This window comes from Podarcis liolepis, assembly GCF_965112155.1.
Source record: "Podarcis liolepis genome assembly, chromosome: 2".
NCBI lineage: Eukaryota > Metazoa > Chordata > Lepidosauria > Squamata > Lacertidae > Podarcis > Podarcis liolepis.
In genome coordinates, this window is record NC_139555.1 from 37,026,409 (window position 1) to 37,039,955 (window position 13,547).

General features: G+C 43.1%; 1 protein-coding gene and 1 long non-coding RNA gene across 4 annotated transcripts in view; one reads left to right on the plus strand and one right to left on the minus strand.

Annotated features, from left to right (window-relative positions):
- Positions 1 to 13,388, plus strand: part of SEC14L1 (SEC14 like lipid binding 1) — a 60,894-nt gene extending 47,506 nt beyond the window's left edge. For all 3 annotated transcript variants that reach the window (XM_083487543.1, XM_083487544.1, XM_083487542.1), the window contains 10 exons: positions 751 to 940; positions 2,000 to 2,088; positions 3,329 to 3,399; positions 4,173 to 4,344; positions 5,105 to 5,239; positions 6,646 to 6,780; positions 8,388 to 8,639; positions 9,559 to 9,737; positions 11,032 to 11,133; positions 12,867 to 13,388. In XM_083487543.1, coding sequence (XP_083343669.1) covers positions 751 to 940; positions 2,000 to 2,088; positions 3,329 to 3,399; positions 4,173 to 4,344; positions 5,105 to 5,239; positions 6,646 to 6,780; positions 8,388 to 8,639; positions 9,559 to 9,737; positions 11,032 to 11,133; positions 12,867 to 12,882 — 1,341 coding nt within the window. In that variant the 3' untranslated portion in view covers positions 12,883 to 13,388. The remainder of the gene's footprint in view (positions 1 to 750; positions 941 to 1,999; positions 2,089 to 3,328; positions 3,400 to 4,172; positions 4,345 to 5,104; positions 5,240 to 6,645; positions 6,781 to 8,387; positions 8,640 to 9,558; positions 9,738 to 11,031; positions 11,134 to 12,866) is intronic.
- Positions 3,079 to 13,547, minus strand: part of LOC310699599 — a 46,902-nt gene continuing 36,433 nt past the window's right edge. The window contains exons 3-5 of the long non-coding RNA XR_014522140.1: positions 11,009 to 11,208; positions 6,536 to 6,702; positions 3,079 to 3,392 (exon numbers count right to left, since the gene is read on the minus strand). This is a non-coding gene — a long non-coding RNA (uncharacterized lncRNA). The remainder of the gene's footprint in view (positions 3,393 to 6,535; positions 6,703 to 11,008; positions 11,209 to 13,547) is intronic.

Below are 13,547 nucleotides of genomic sequence, written 5' to 3' on the forward strand. Positions count from 1 at the left end.
GTCTTTTCTTATCCAAATTTCATGGAATTTGTAGAGAGGGCTTCAGTAGTTTTCTTTGCTGTTCTCTTGATGCTTGTATCTCTGCAACCATGATGTAAAGACCTAAGTGGAGATACTGTAACCAAGAGCTTTCCAATCTGTGTGTCGTGACCCATTAGTGTGTCGGCTGCAGTGTGTAGGTGTGTCGCATGAACACTCCTCGTGCTCCTCCCAGGGAAAGGGATTGCTTTAACCTCTGGTTTGCTAGTAAAACTGAATTGCTGTGTCACGAAATGATGCATGTCTAAAAGGTGTGTTACCAACATGAAAAGTTTGGAAAGCTCTGCTATAACCTGCATTTGTGGGCAATAGCTATTTTTCTTCTTTAGTTCTCTACTGCTGGTGTCTTCCTGGTTCTCCGTGAGTGAAAGGGATGGGGACGGCCTCATCTAAGAGAAACTTCCTTTTGACTCATGTGCACCATCTAAAGAGCATGCAATACATAACACTATTGTTTTATCAAAGATGCCATAAGCCACCTTGGGTTGGCAATTTGCCTCAAAAGCTGGGTGTAAACATTAATGCAAATACTAGAACAAGTTATTTATGCAGAGTATATTTAAATCTAATCAAGGCAGCTGCCCCAGTTTTCTGCTCTGAGGGTGTAAAATGGATATTGCTCAGTAGCAAATAAAATTCACCTCCACCGTTTAGATAACTTTGGAATCAGCTGGTTTGTAACTTTCAGCCCCCTTTTGCTGATGTTTGCAGATCCCAAAAGATGAGCATATCTTACGATTCCTGCGTGCGAGAGATTTCAACATTGACAAAGCCAGAGAGATCATGTGCCAGTCCCTAACGTGGCGTAAGCAGCACCAGGTGGACTACATTCTGGAGACTTGGAACCCTCCTCAAGTACTTCAGGATTACTATGCTGGAGGCTGGCACCACCATGACAAAGGTAGAGTAGCCCTGCTGCCCTATGTAAGCATAGGTTGTTAGCCCATTATTCACTTTGGCTGGTATGTGTAGCAAAAGGGGCCATAGGAAAGGTTCTCTGTAGATTTTTTAAATGTCCCTTGAACATTCCTGCAGAGGTAGGAACAAAATGCTTCTGAAACACTATGCTGTTTTCAAGCATCATTCGGGCAGGATTGAAGTCATGAAAGCATAGTTTTCAGAAACGTGGTCCAAAAGACACACACAGTGTGCATTTGTTGGAACAAGCGAGGAGATGTGTTTGTTATCTCTGCTTCTAAAGATAGTGTTTTAAACAAAATATTGCCACTGTTAAAATTACTCGGCCCCTGAAAGCTGTGCTTCAAAGAATAAAAGCTGGCAATAATGTATTCTGAGAAATTCAGCTTGATTTTTTAAATTAAAAAACTGCCCTTCATGGGGGGGGGGGGGAATAATAACGCTTTACTGCATCAAGTTGTGCTTTAAGTGAAATACCTAAACTTTTAAAGGGGCTCACAGCAACTTTTGTCTTTTTTTGTGTATGCCAAGTATTCTGCTTTCAAGTACTAAAGCTTCTACAATTTTCTCACAAACTTATAAAAGATTTTATTCAATCCTCAAAGCCACACACTTTGGGTTAAAGAATAGTTTTAGGTTTTCATCTAGCTGCATTCCATTAATAGCTCAGACTGTAGGAATGTTGAGCTTTCCTAAGGCAGTTCTGCCTGAAACTGCAATTATTCAGATAATATTGACCAATACATTAAATTGGTCCTGCAGCCTAATTTTTTATAGCTTTGTGCCAAGTTGCCAGCATTGTCCTGTTTCTTACAACGTTAATGAGAACATACAAAGTGTGTTTCTCCCTCTCCTTCACCCCAGGATTCTTGCTAATACAAGTTCCTAATGAGGTGGTGGAGTTAAGCTGTGCCAAAGTTCAGATTTCCTTTGCAGCCAAGGAGCATCAGTTGCTTTCATAGAAACTAAAGTTGCCAAGCAAACCCTGATCATTCTGGTTGCCCTTGCAAAACCACAGTTGCCGCTGTTCTTTTTTGTTCAGATGGGCGTCCACTGTATGTGCTGAGACTTGGCCAGATGGACACCAAAGGCTTGGTGCGAGCTCTCGGGGAAGAAGCCTTGCTTCGCTATGTAAGTGCCTTTGATGCCATGTGTTTTGGTAGTGAACACAATGTTCCTGTTTTATAGCTCTGCTTCGCATTAGAAAGATGAGCACACTGTGGCTGGCCTCGTCAATCTGTGTTCATTTTTCACACTGTTCTGCCAGAATATCAGAAGTTTTGTTTTGTTCTTTGTGGGTTGGGTGGAGTTGTCTTACTTTGTGGTTTACATATGCAGGAAGGTGAGGTGGTGGAATCCTGAGGTCATAGAGTGGCTTGCATTACCTCCGGTTGTAGGTGGTGGGTTTTTTTTTTTTAATGTTCCCATTTTAAAAATAAAAATGTCAGCATGCAAAGGGGGAAAAGAAGCACATTAGGGGAGAGTTTCTAAGCCAGCTTGTTTCCCATTTGCCAGGTTTCTAGTGTGTATATGGGGATTTGCAAAAAGATGATAAGATGATTTCCCCACTGCGAAGTAGAACAGTCCTCTATATTACCTCGCCCCATAACATCCTGTGGTATAGCCAGACAAAAAGGTTATGGAGTTTGGTCTGTAGTTTTTCCCTGGGCCAGCTCTTGCAACTTTTTATCATGCAGCAGTTTTAGCTTGTTTGATTAAAAGAGGAGGGGAGAACTACGTATGTCACTTTGAGCTCCTTGGAGAAAATGTGGAATATTAATGCAATCAATCCAGCTTGCCACAATATTAAATACCTGTTCTTTGTCAATAACGTAACCTATTCAAGAATGGACTAATGAGGTGGGCAGGGGGGTTACATTATTGGCAAACTAGCACATTTTGTTAGAATAAAATAACCAAGAACTCCAGTTTCCCTGCATATAGAATTCTGGCTGCTCCCACCTAGCCCAGGCCTTCCATTATCCAGAGGAATTTCATATTCTAAAGTCTTTTTTAATTGTATACTTACTCCAGTCTCTCTCCCCCACACCCCTACCTCACATTCCTACCACATTGGGGGGGGGGGGCTCAGTTCAGTTTCTGAGACTTCCAAACATGAGGATGGGTAGCTTTTTCTATTATTGCTGACAAAGGTAAAGCAGAAACATAATGCAGAAATTAAGTTAGGGGAACATCAGAAAAGTCTGTAGAACCAGTGAATTGGGAAAGCAGGAACGGGATTATTATCTCCTTTCAAAGGTAAAACAGAGATGATAGAAGCAGTTCTCTTTGTCCCGATTTTCGCCATGGCTATTCTGCTAGAGCATCTCTGCAGTATCCTTGTTTCTCATTTTTGTGTGTGTATGTTTAGGTTCTCTCTATTAACGAAGAAGGACTGAGGAGGTGCGAAGAAAATACAAAAGTGTTTGGAAGACCTATAAGGTAAAAGAGAATAGCTGTTAAATGAAATATAATGAGTAGTGGAATGTGAAGTGTTGAGAGACTCCATGCTAATCACTCTAATATTGATTCATATGTTAGCTAAGGAGATATACTTGTGAAATTCCTCTGTATGAGGGCTCCAACCTGTCCCCGTGCCCACAGATGCAATGGCACGCCATGTTTGGCCACTGCAGTGCATCATTCCCAAAGCCATGATTTCAAAGTGAGGTGCATGGCCCACATATGAATTAGGAGGACACATCTCACATGAGTTTCAGCCAAACGTTTAGGAAAACATGGAAACCGGTTTTCCAGGCCTTATGTGACACTTGGAAGTAGATTTTCACCTGCTCCTCATTCAGGGTGAAGACAGGTTGTCATCCCTCACACCCAGAGTATAGATGGAAGGGAGTTTTATGACATTGGGGACTTCCTTGAACAGGCATGGTCAAACTTGGCCCTCCAGCTATTTGGGGACCACAACTCTCATCATCCCTAGCTAACAGGACCAGTGGTCAGGGATGATGGGAATTGTAGTCTCAAAACAGCTGGAGGGCCAAGTTTGGCCATGCCTGCCCTAGAAGCTTTGAATGTCGTCAGTTCAGTGATGCACCCAACAACTAAGACAAGGGGGGATAGAGTAAAACAGCTTTCTAGTGGTTGATACAAACCTTTTCAGTAAATCTGATTTTGGGGGAGCTGTGGGGAGGTTTTTGTTTTGTTTTAAAAAGACACATTTAGTAAGTTCATTGTCTTTGCTTTGGGGCAAACAGTTGTTGGACCTGTTTGGTGGATCTGGAGGGCCTGAACATGCGGCACTTATGGAGGCCTGGCGTCAAGGCTTTGCTAAGGATCATCGAGGTAGTCGAAGCCAATTATCCGGAAACCTTGGGGCGCCTCCTCATTCTGCGAGCTCCCAGGGTGTTTCCAGTCCTCTGGACACTGGTACGTTCATTTGCTTTTGTTTCCCTTGGGACCTGTGCTTTGGGAAATGGGACCCAGCCCTGTACTATAAAATAGCCATGGTCAACACTTGCAACATTGTTTTTTATAGGGAGCATCATTTCTGGAACAAAAAACAATTCAGTTACATACAGTAGTAATGTGGCCTGGTGGAATAGTTCACCTCTTGAACATGACACTTTTATGAGTATCACCAATAGTAAAAGTGTCCTCTTGAAGCCATTTGAGGATCCGGGGACTTGACTCACTTGGCAAGTCCTTGGCAAGACTCACTTGGCTGCTCCAGAGAAGCGGACACGGAGCAATGGATCCAAACTACAAGAAAGAAGATTCCACCTAAACATTAGGAAGAACTTCCTGACAGTAAGAGCTGTTCGACAGTGGAATTTGCTGCCAAGGAGTGTGGTGGAGTCTCCTGCTTTGGAGGTCTTTAAGCAGAGGCTTGACAACCATATGTCAGGAGTGCTCTGACGGTGTTTCCTGCTTGGCAGGGGGTTGGACTCGGCCCTTGTGGTCTATTCCAACTCTATGATTCTAAGTGAGCCAGCTCACGAAGTTGCAGACAGGCAGAGCCACAGGGAGAAGCAATTGGAGGCTGTAATCTACCCCCTCTAGAAAGAGGAGTGGCTGCAGCACACCCTGCTCATTTAGGTACCCCAGAACTTCCCACTGTGTCTCTGAAGCTGCCTCTTTCACCTCAAAGCCAGTGAGCTACCTTTTTAACTTAGCATTTTACTTGCAGGTCAGTCCATTCATTGATGACAACACAAGAAAGAAATTCCTGATCTTTGCTGGCAATGACTATCAAGGACCCGGTGGGCTGTTGGATTATATTGACAAGGAAATCATTCCAGATTTTCTTGGTGGAGAATGCATGGTAAGTAAGCAGTAGTTGTAGCAGAACTGCATTCATTGATTATTTTCTTTATTCCATAACATTTCTACACTGCTTGATTGTAAAAACAACCACCACCCTGAAGTGGTGCACAGCAGATAAAAAGAAAAAATGTACAACCCTATTTTAAAACATGCAAACGTTTAAATACTAATACAGATTAAAATTACTTTAGCTTTCTAAACATTTGGGTAAAGGTAAAGGGACCCCTGACCGCTAGGTCCAGTTGCGGACTACTCTGATGTTGCAGCGCTCATCTCACTTTACTGGCCGAGGGAGCCGGCATACAGCTTCCGGATCATGTGGCCAGTATGACTAAGAGCAGCGCACGGGAATGCCATTTACCTATTTATCTACTTGCACTTGACGTGCTTTCGAACTGCTAGGTTGGCAGGAGAAGGGACTGAGCAATGGGAGCTCACCCTGTCGCGGGGATTTGAACCACAACCTTCTGATCGGCAAGCCCTAGGCTCTGTGGTTTAGGCTTGGGTAGGCTTGTCTAAACAGGAATGTTTTTAGCAGGTGCTGAAAATAGTACAGTGGAAGGCACCTGCTTAATCTCAATAAGCAGGGAGTTCCAAGTGGAATTGAGTTCTTACAAATGCAGAACGGATATTATGTGGCAACCTGTAAGTAGTGGCAGTTACACTGATCCAAGCGGTCGAGTGGCCGTGTGTAGGGTAAGGCGATCTTGTAGGCAAACTGGTCCCAGGTTGTTACGGGTTTTATATACGAATAGGAACACCTTGAACTTGGCCTGGTAGCAAATGGGCAACTAGTGCAGATCCCTGAGCAGAGCTGTGTTATATGCTGACATCGGGCCTCGCATCTGGCAGCACTCTTGCTGTGGCATTCTGCACTAACTGCACCTTCTGGATCAAGCATGAGGGAAGCCCCACTGTCGAGTGTGTGATTCCCCCTTCCCATTCCCTACATTCAGATAACTCAATCAGTGGAGCACACTGCAATTCTAATTAGCAAATGCATCTAGAATCACTGGTTCCCTGAAAGGTTGTTTATACTCCTGCAGTTCTCAGGGTTACCCAACTTTGCTAATGATCACCTTGTGTGGCTGTTGCCATTTTGGCTGTAAAAACAACAGCACCAGCTGAACCGCATAAGAATATGGGGTGGAGGGTCTAACCCACTATATAAATTTTCCAAACAGACAAACTTGCAGTTTGGTCTTGTTGAACCAATATGAAATTGTAAGGGGTGGGACACACACACAGTTTTTAAAAACCAATTCACATGTGTCTTTGTTCAATGATAACTCACATCCACTAAGAGCTTTACTTCTGAGCAGATTGTTTCTGAGGTGTGATCTGTTTGAGTAGAGATCTAATTCTGATTTTTCTCTCCCCTCCACCTTAATTAAATCTCTGAAGTGTGAAGTTCCAGAAGGTGGGCTGGTTCCCAAATCTCTATACCGTACAGCAGAAGAACTGGAAAATGAAGATATAAAGTTGTGGACAGAAACAATTTATCAGTCTGCAAGCGTCTTCAAAGGAGCTCCCCATGAGGTGACTTTCCTTGTTTTCTTTCTTGCATCCAATTGTCTATCCATGACAGACAAGCTCAGGTCTTCATTGGCTTGACATGGGCTTCATGCCAACTTTGTGCAATTAGAGGCGCTTCAGATGATATTTCAGCTAGTCCACTCTCAAAATAATTGTTCAGCTGAGTAGAGGAATCTTCTTCTCTTCCACAGTTAGAAAAATGCTACCTTAAGCATTTTCTGTTCACAACAGAGGAGCTCAAATCTTATTCAGCTTTGTTCAGCTGTTTTGTTGGTAATGCAAGCCGGCCTCACATGGACAGTTATTGGTAAGAGTGGACTTTCTGAAACATCTTCTTAGTTCCTTCTAAGTCCTTTCTTATGAGCTTGTGTTGGTGAACAATGCTGAAATAAGAACCAAGAACTAACTTAGTTGGTCTTTAAGGTGCTACTGGAAGGAATTTTTTTATAATGCTGAAATAAGGGGAAGAAGTAGAGAGGCACACAACTCCACCCCCCATTTTTAGTCTAACATTGCTTTCCTGCAGTCTGCTAAAAGTAGTAGCAAGGGGGCTGCCTCAAAAGATAAGGGGATCAAGCCCTTCTGGCCCACCTGTAATTTGAGCACTGCTCAAATTACTGTTTCTACTCCTGCTGTGAAGGCAAGCCCTGACTCCCCCCCCCCCTTACTAAACCTTTTTTTTTTGCAGAAAACAAGATGCGGGGCACTTTGAATACACTCAGTTGGTGCCTGTAGCATACTTTTAATCTACCTTTTTATTATGTAGTAACTGGAAGAATATTGATGCAGTTGAGCCACCTATTTCCCCCCCAGCAGCATTTATTGAAGGGTCAGTTCTTTTAATCTGCATTTCCTTAAAGCAGCAGGACAGAGATATGCTAGATGTAGAAACTGTCTTTCTACAGTGTCTTTCGATCACTGGGAAGCCTATATTATTATCTTATTACTTGGCCTTCACCTTAAGGTCCCAGGGCAGGTTACAATTAAAAACACATCATTATTAAGAAACCTTAACATTGCAAAAAACCACAATCACAAAAATTAGCATCTAATAAGAATAACAATAACATCTAATGAAAAGTAAAGTATTTAGACTTCCAACTATTCTGCATTAGAAGTATTCAAGGCTGTTTTTTAAAAAGAGATTACTTTTCCCACGCCATACTCTCTCATGCTGTTTTAACGTCCAACTATTGACAAACAGCGAGCTTTCAAAATGGCAGAAAGGGCTGCCACATCTCCTTGCTGTCATAAAGCCAAGGGTGAATTTGTCCCCCCCCCCCTTTTCTATGGCTTCTGAAATAACATGTTTTTTTATTTATTTAATTGTAGGGCTTAAATGAAAATTGACTGTGTAATTTGACTTTGTACTGCTTTTTAAAATGTTTGTTTGTAAATGTTACGCAGTTGGATGCAGAAGCAATTAAACTCTTGCATCTGGTTACAGAATCCCTCATAGCAGGTTTTGTAGCAAATATAAACACAGTGGGTTTCTACGCCAGAGCATTCGAAGTGTGTGGAATTTGACAGCAGTGCCAAATTGGCTCTTCTCATTGAAAGGCTTTTTGCTTTGACCGAGCTTTTAATATAATTATCCTCCAACTCTCTAGATCTTCATTCAGATTGTGGAAGCTTCGTCTGTGATCACCTGGGATTTTGATGTTTGCAAAGGTGACATTGTATTTAACATCTATCACTCCAAGAGGGCACCACAGCCTCCGAAAAAGGACTCCCTGGGGGCCCACAGCATTACTTCTCCCGGTGGCAATAATGTGCAACTGATAGACAAAGCCTGGCAGCTGGGGCGGGACTACAGCATGGTGGAGTCTCCGCTTAGCTGTAAAGAAGGGGAGAGCGTGCAGGTGAGAACCAGCCTCGAGGCAAAATCCATGTTGTTAGGCTACTTTCAACTGGCTTCTACCCCAAACAGAAGTCAATTGAATTGGTAACAAGAGACTACAGCAGGGGTTGGGAAACCCATGAGACTCTTGATATCAGAGTCGTGGGTTTGAGCCCCACGTTAGGCAATGCATCCCTTCCAATTCTATGCCCCTGCAGATGTTTTGACTCCCAGTGCACCATCAACCCCAGCTAGCGCAACTAAGTGATGATGGGAGCTGTAGTCAGTAATGCCTCAAGGGCTACGAGGTTTCCATCGCTGGACTACAGCACTCGGGGGGGGGGGGCTATCTGATCACAACCAACAGTAACTGGGCAGATCTAAGAGAATTCTTAAGTTGCGATGAATAGTTGCCTTGCATCATGAGTGGCCTTACTGAATGTATGTAGCCGTACTGTTTGCTTTGGAATGCTAAGGGATTTTAGGATGGTGCTGGTCAGTTTTTAAAAGGAAAGCCCAGGGATTGCCAGCCACTTCCTATCCCCAGATATATCAATCAAGCATTTGAGAAGAAGATCCAGCCAATGGGGGTTGGGGGAGTTGAGTATCACCACAACTGTAAGGTTGAAACATCAGTTTCCCACAACACTAAAATGGCCACATGCAACATTCTGAGAGGTGATTATCTAGCTGTGAGTCCTGGAAGACCTGGTTCCTATGGTCCATCTGGAGAAGGTGGGGCCTTGACTGATTCCAGCTATAAAGGCTAAACCTACTGATCAAGTTGCCTACAGACTACCTGCATGGGGTTGTTTCAGGATTGTTGTTGGAGTAAACAGTTTTAGAGAAGATTTATACTGTTGCTTCTTCACTATGAGTCGCAAACCAGAGTTGTGAACAAAGCTCATTGGGATCCCCCCCCCTCCCTGCTTTGCTTTCAGGGGTCCCATGTGACAAGGTGGCCTGGTTTCTACATTCTCCAGTGGAAGTTTCACAGTATGCCTGCTTGTGCTACAACCAGCCTGCCTCGCGTGGACGATGTCTTGGCATCTCTACAGGTCTCATCTCATAAGTGCAAAGTGATGTACTACACAGAAGTAATTGGGTCAGAAGATTTCAGGTATGCTTAGCTGTGCCTTTGCAGGGAAGTCCCAGTGGAAAGACCCCTGAAAGGAAAATCAAAAAGAGTTCTTATGATTTGCTTGGTTGAAAGGCAATACTGTGAAGGCCTTTTAAACATGGAAGAAGGGTCCTTGCAGTTCTGCCACTTTGCCAGAATTGCTTAGAACAGCAATGTTGTGAAAGTACTTACTGCACATCAAATACGAGTATTAAGTAAAGTTGGCAGGAACTAGGGAAAGAAAGGGGGAGGGAAGGAGGTGAAGCTATTGTGAATGGAGTTACCTGACCACCAAGATCAGGGATGCAGCAGTAAAACTGCTAGCATGTTTGCAAAGCTAAGCAAGGTCCAGTATGGTTTCAAATTGGATGGAGGACCATGTGCATTTCAAAGGGTTGGACTAGATGACTGTGGGGGTCCTTTTTAGCTCTACAATTCTATGACAAGAGATTGTAATCATAGGGAACTATTCAGGGCTCTGAAGCTGAAAGGATCCAAAAACTGCAAGTACCGGTATATTTTGTGAAGGAGCAGATTCTCATGAAGCCAAACTCGTATGTGAAATGCCTACTTGAATACCTCTAATGGTGGTTGTGTGCAGAATGTGTCTAGAGTAGACAACCTGAAAAGTTGGTTGCCCCTAGTTTCAGATGCAGTTGGGCCCAAAGATCACAAAACTGCCTCACTCTGGCTGCATAGTATTGTGCAAATCCATTGGCATATTTAAAACCTCTTGGCTTGGATACGACTTGCATTTAAGGAGAGCTTTTAAACAAAATACCTGGTTCTCATTCAAGAAGGTCAGAAGTGAAAGAAATCTCTTTTGAATTGAAATTCTTTCAAGGGCATTAAGGACGGATAATTCTTAAATATTTTCCTACTGAATCAAGGGTTAAATTGAAATTTAGATTGAAGAAAAGAACCCCCCATCCACTCTGGTTCTACCTTACAATGAGATGAGCAACTTTGTAATTATTATCATTTCTGTTAAGGACAACATTCCTTTTGTGGGAGCTCATATGCTGCTGGTGGGCAGAGAGTATACAGAGGTTTTTTATATTAAAAAAATAGTGCAACAAACCAATACAGCTACTGTTCTGGAAAGCACAGGATAATGCCAAGGTTGCAGGTTCGATCCCTGTATGGGATGGACTAGATGATCCGCAAGGTCCCTTCCAACTTCTGTGATTCTATGTATGAGAGAGGGAGCTTCCACCCAACCAGCATAATTAACAAAAGCGAAAAGAAAACCACACAAGTTTGTATAATACCTTACTATCTGTCTCTTTTGCAGAGGGTCCATGAGCAGCCTTGAATCAAGTCACAGCGGATTTTCTCAGCTCAGTGCTGCTACAACCTCTTCCGGCCAGTCTCACTCCAGCTCCATGATTTCCAGGTAGTGCCACTGCCAGCCAAAAGCCAGTTGATGAGATGGCCGGACCCTCGTCTATGGCAGCCAACTGCAATACAGCTTAATCATCGGTGACAATTGCAAAAACAAAAAACATGTGGAAGGCCTTTTTATAGATAGTAAAGTAGCTGTGTGTGCATTTAAATATACTGGTTTTGTTTTGAATTAGAGCTGAAAGCGTATCCAGTCTTAATGCGGTAACCATAGTATTTCCCCCTTTCCCCAATCATAAACATGCTTGCACAAATCCTAACCTGGACATGCAAGGGCTGTTTTGCAATGAAAGGAGTAATCAGTGTGATTGAGAATTTATTTTTTAAAATACCATCCTTTCAAGACATTCTATAGTGCATTAGAAATCTAACCTAAAGCTCCTGCCAGTGAGGTTCTCACAAAGCTCGAAAACACTTCCTCCTTTCGTGGCGCTGTGAGAGTCTTCCTCTGCTTCTGCCCAGCATTTAAGTATAGAGAAAGGCAGTAGCTAGAATACTTGACATTTCATGAAGTGCCAGCGGGTGCCTGGCTGAACTGCTTACCTTTTTCTCTAGCTCTGTCATAGGTGAGTGCTGCCTTTGGCGGAGGAAGCAGGATTTCTGGTCTTCTCAGGCAGCCCTTTTGACATTCATACATTTCACTTAATCTCACTGCTAAGGGCTTAATAATTCCAGCTTTGGGCATTGAAAGGTTTTTCAGGTCTATAAAGTTACACCTCTTAGCACTGAAGAGGACAGAGCAGACTTGTTTCAACATCCTAAACTTCCGGAGCCCCATCTGCCCCAACTTGCATCTTTTCACCCTGAACCCACTGAATGCTGGCATCTCTTCTGCCAAGAGCTAATGAGTGGAAGGGGGTGGCTGCAGATTCTTATCTGTCCTACAACTGCAATGAAAATCTCACATGTCACTAAGATGCCACCGCATCCTGTCCAGAACACAAGTATAGTCTGCTGTGGCTACAATTATTGCAGCTTCAATTTTCCTATAACCAGGGATTTAATTACTATGCTAAGTGCACTTTTAATCACCCTTCCCCTGCTGCTTCCTTCATATTTGAGAGACTTCAGCTTGAAACCTTGCATGTATTTTTTGGAAAGCTCAAAACATTCAGCCAGTCTTAAGTTTGCTGTGTTGCATCAGACCTTAGTAGCCAGCTAGTTAAAACATTTCAGAGGCTGCAAATTACTTGGAAAAGCGGGTAACGGCTGAAGTTGTATCCTCTTCAACCTACCCCAGATCTGAAATATAGAACTAGGCCAGAGAAGGAGCTTGTAGAATATGATGGTGCTGTGCTCTGTGGAAATTGGTTTAGGATCAGGGTGCCAAATGCCTATGTTCGTTTAAAGGCTGTAAAACGCTGACTAAAACAGTTTTCCGAAGAATTAGACAACTAACACTTGTGGTGTTTGAGGTATTAGGTCAAGGTGACCCTTCAAGTATTGGTCAAATTGTAGGAAGGGTGGCAAAATATACATTAGGTCACAAACACACACATGCTCTCTTGCTCTCTGTGATAGCTGCTTAACTAATAAGACACCCCCCCCATGATTTCAGAAGTGGTTTTAATGCTTGATATGCAGTCATGAACATAGCTCCTGCCTCAAAGCAGCATAGTGCCATGTGCAGCCAGTTAGTGTTCCTGGTGCAAAAGGGCATGTCCTCTTTTTTTCCCCACTTGTAAGGGATGGTCCCCTCTTTCTCTCTCTCTCTTTTTCTCTCAGATGGCGATTTTGCTGACAGCTGTAAAGAAACCACTTCACTCAACAATCCACATCAGCTCAGAGATGTCTGGCTTTGTAGTTACAGCCGCTTCTCCTGTCTGAAGATCTATTAAGTTTGCTCAGAAGTGTCCCATATGGGGATGCTTTTTTTCCTAGAAGTCAAATGCATCTTTCAGAGCTCAAAGCACAAACACTTGAGGGGGTCCATACATCACAAAAAGCAGCATTTTTAAAAAATGGAGTGCCATGGCAACAATCACCTACCCAACTTATCCTCTTCTCCATAGTGTGTGGTCCTACCTACGCGATCCTTCCTTCCTGTCAGAACTGATAATTCTGCTGGTCCTACCTTTACTGAACTTAACAACTTTTCCCCTCCCTCCTCATCTGTATTCATGAACTTCATATCAATTTCTGTAAATGTTTTGTAAACATATTACCTCAATCTTGGTAATAAGATAACGGTCTTTAAAAGATTTTTTTTTATTTGTATCAATAATAAATGTGAACTGTTTGGGAAAACAAGTCTGAATTATTTCTTCCCAGCTGAAGAAGAGGTGGTATAACAGGGCTGAGCTGAGCAAAGTCAAACTACTGAATTCTCAGTGCCACATATGACTGGCCCCTCTCTGGGGCTTAGGGCAGGCAGTACTTCCAGACCTCAAAGGGCTCTTCTCTAAG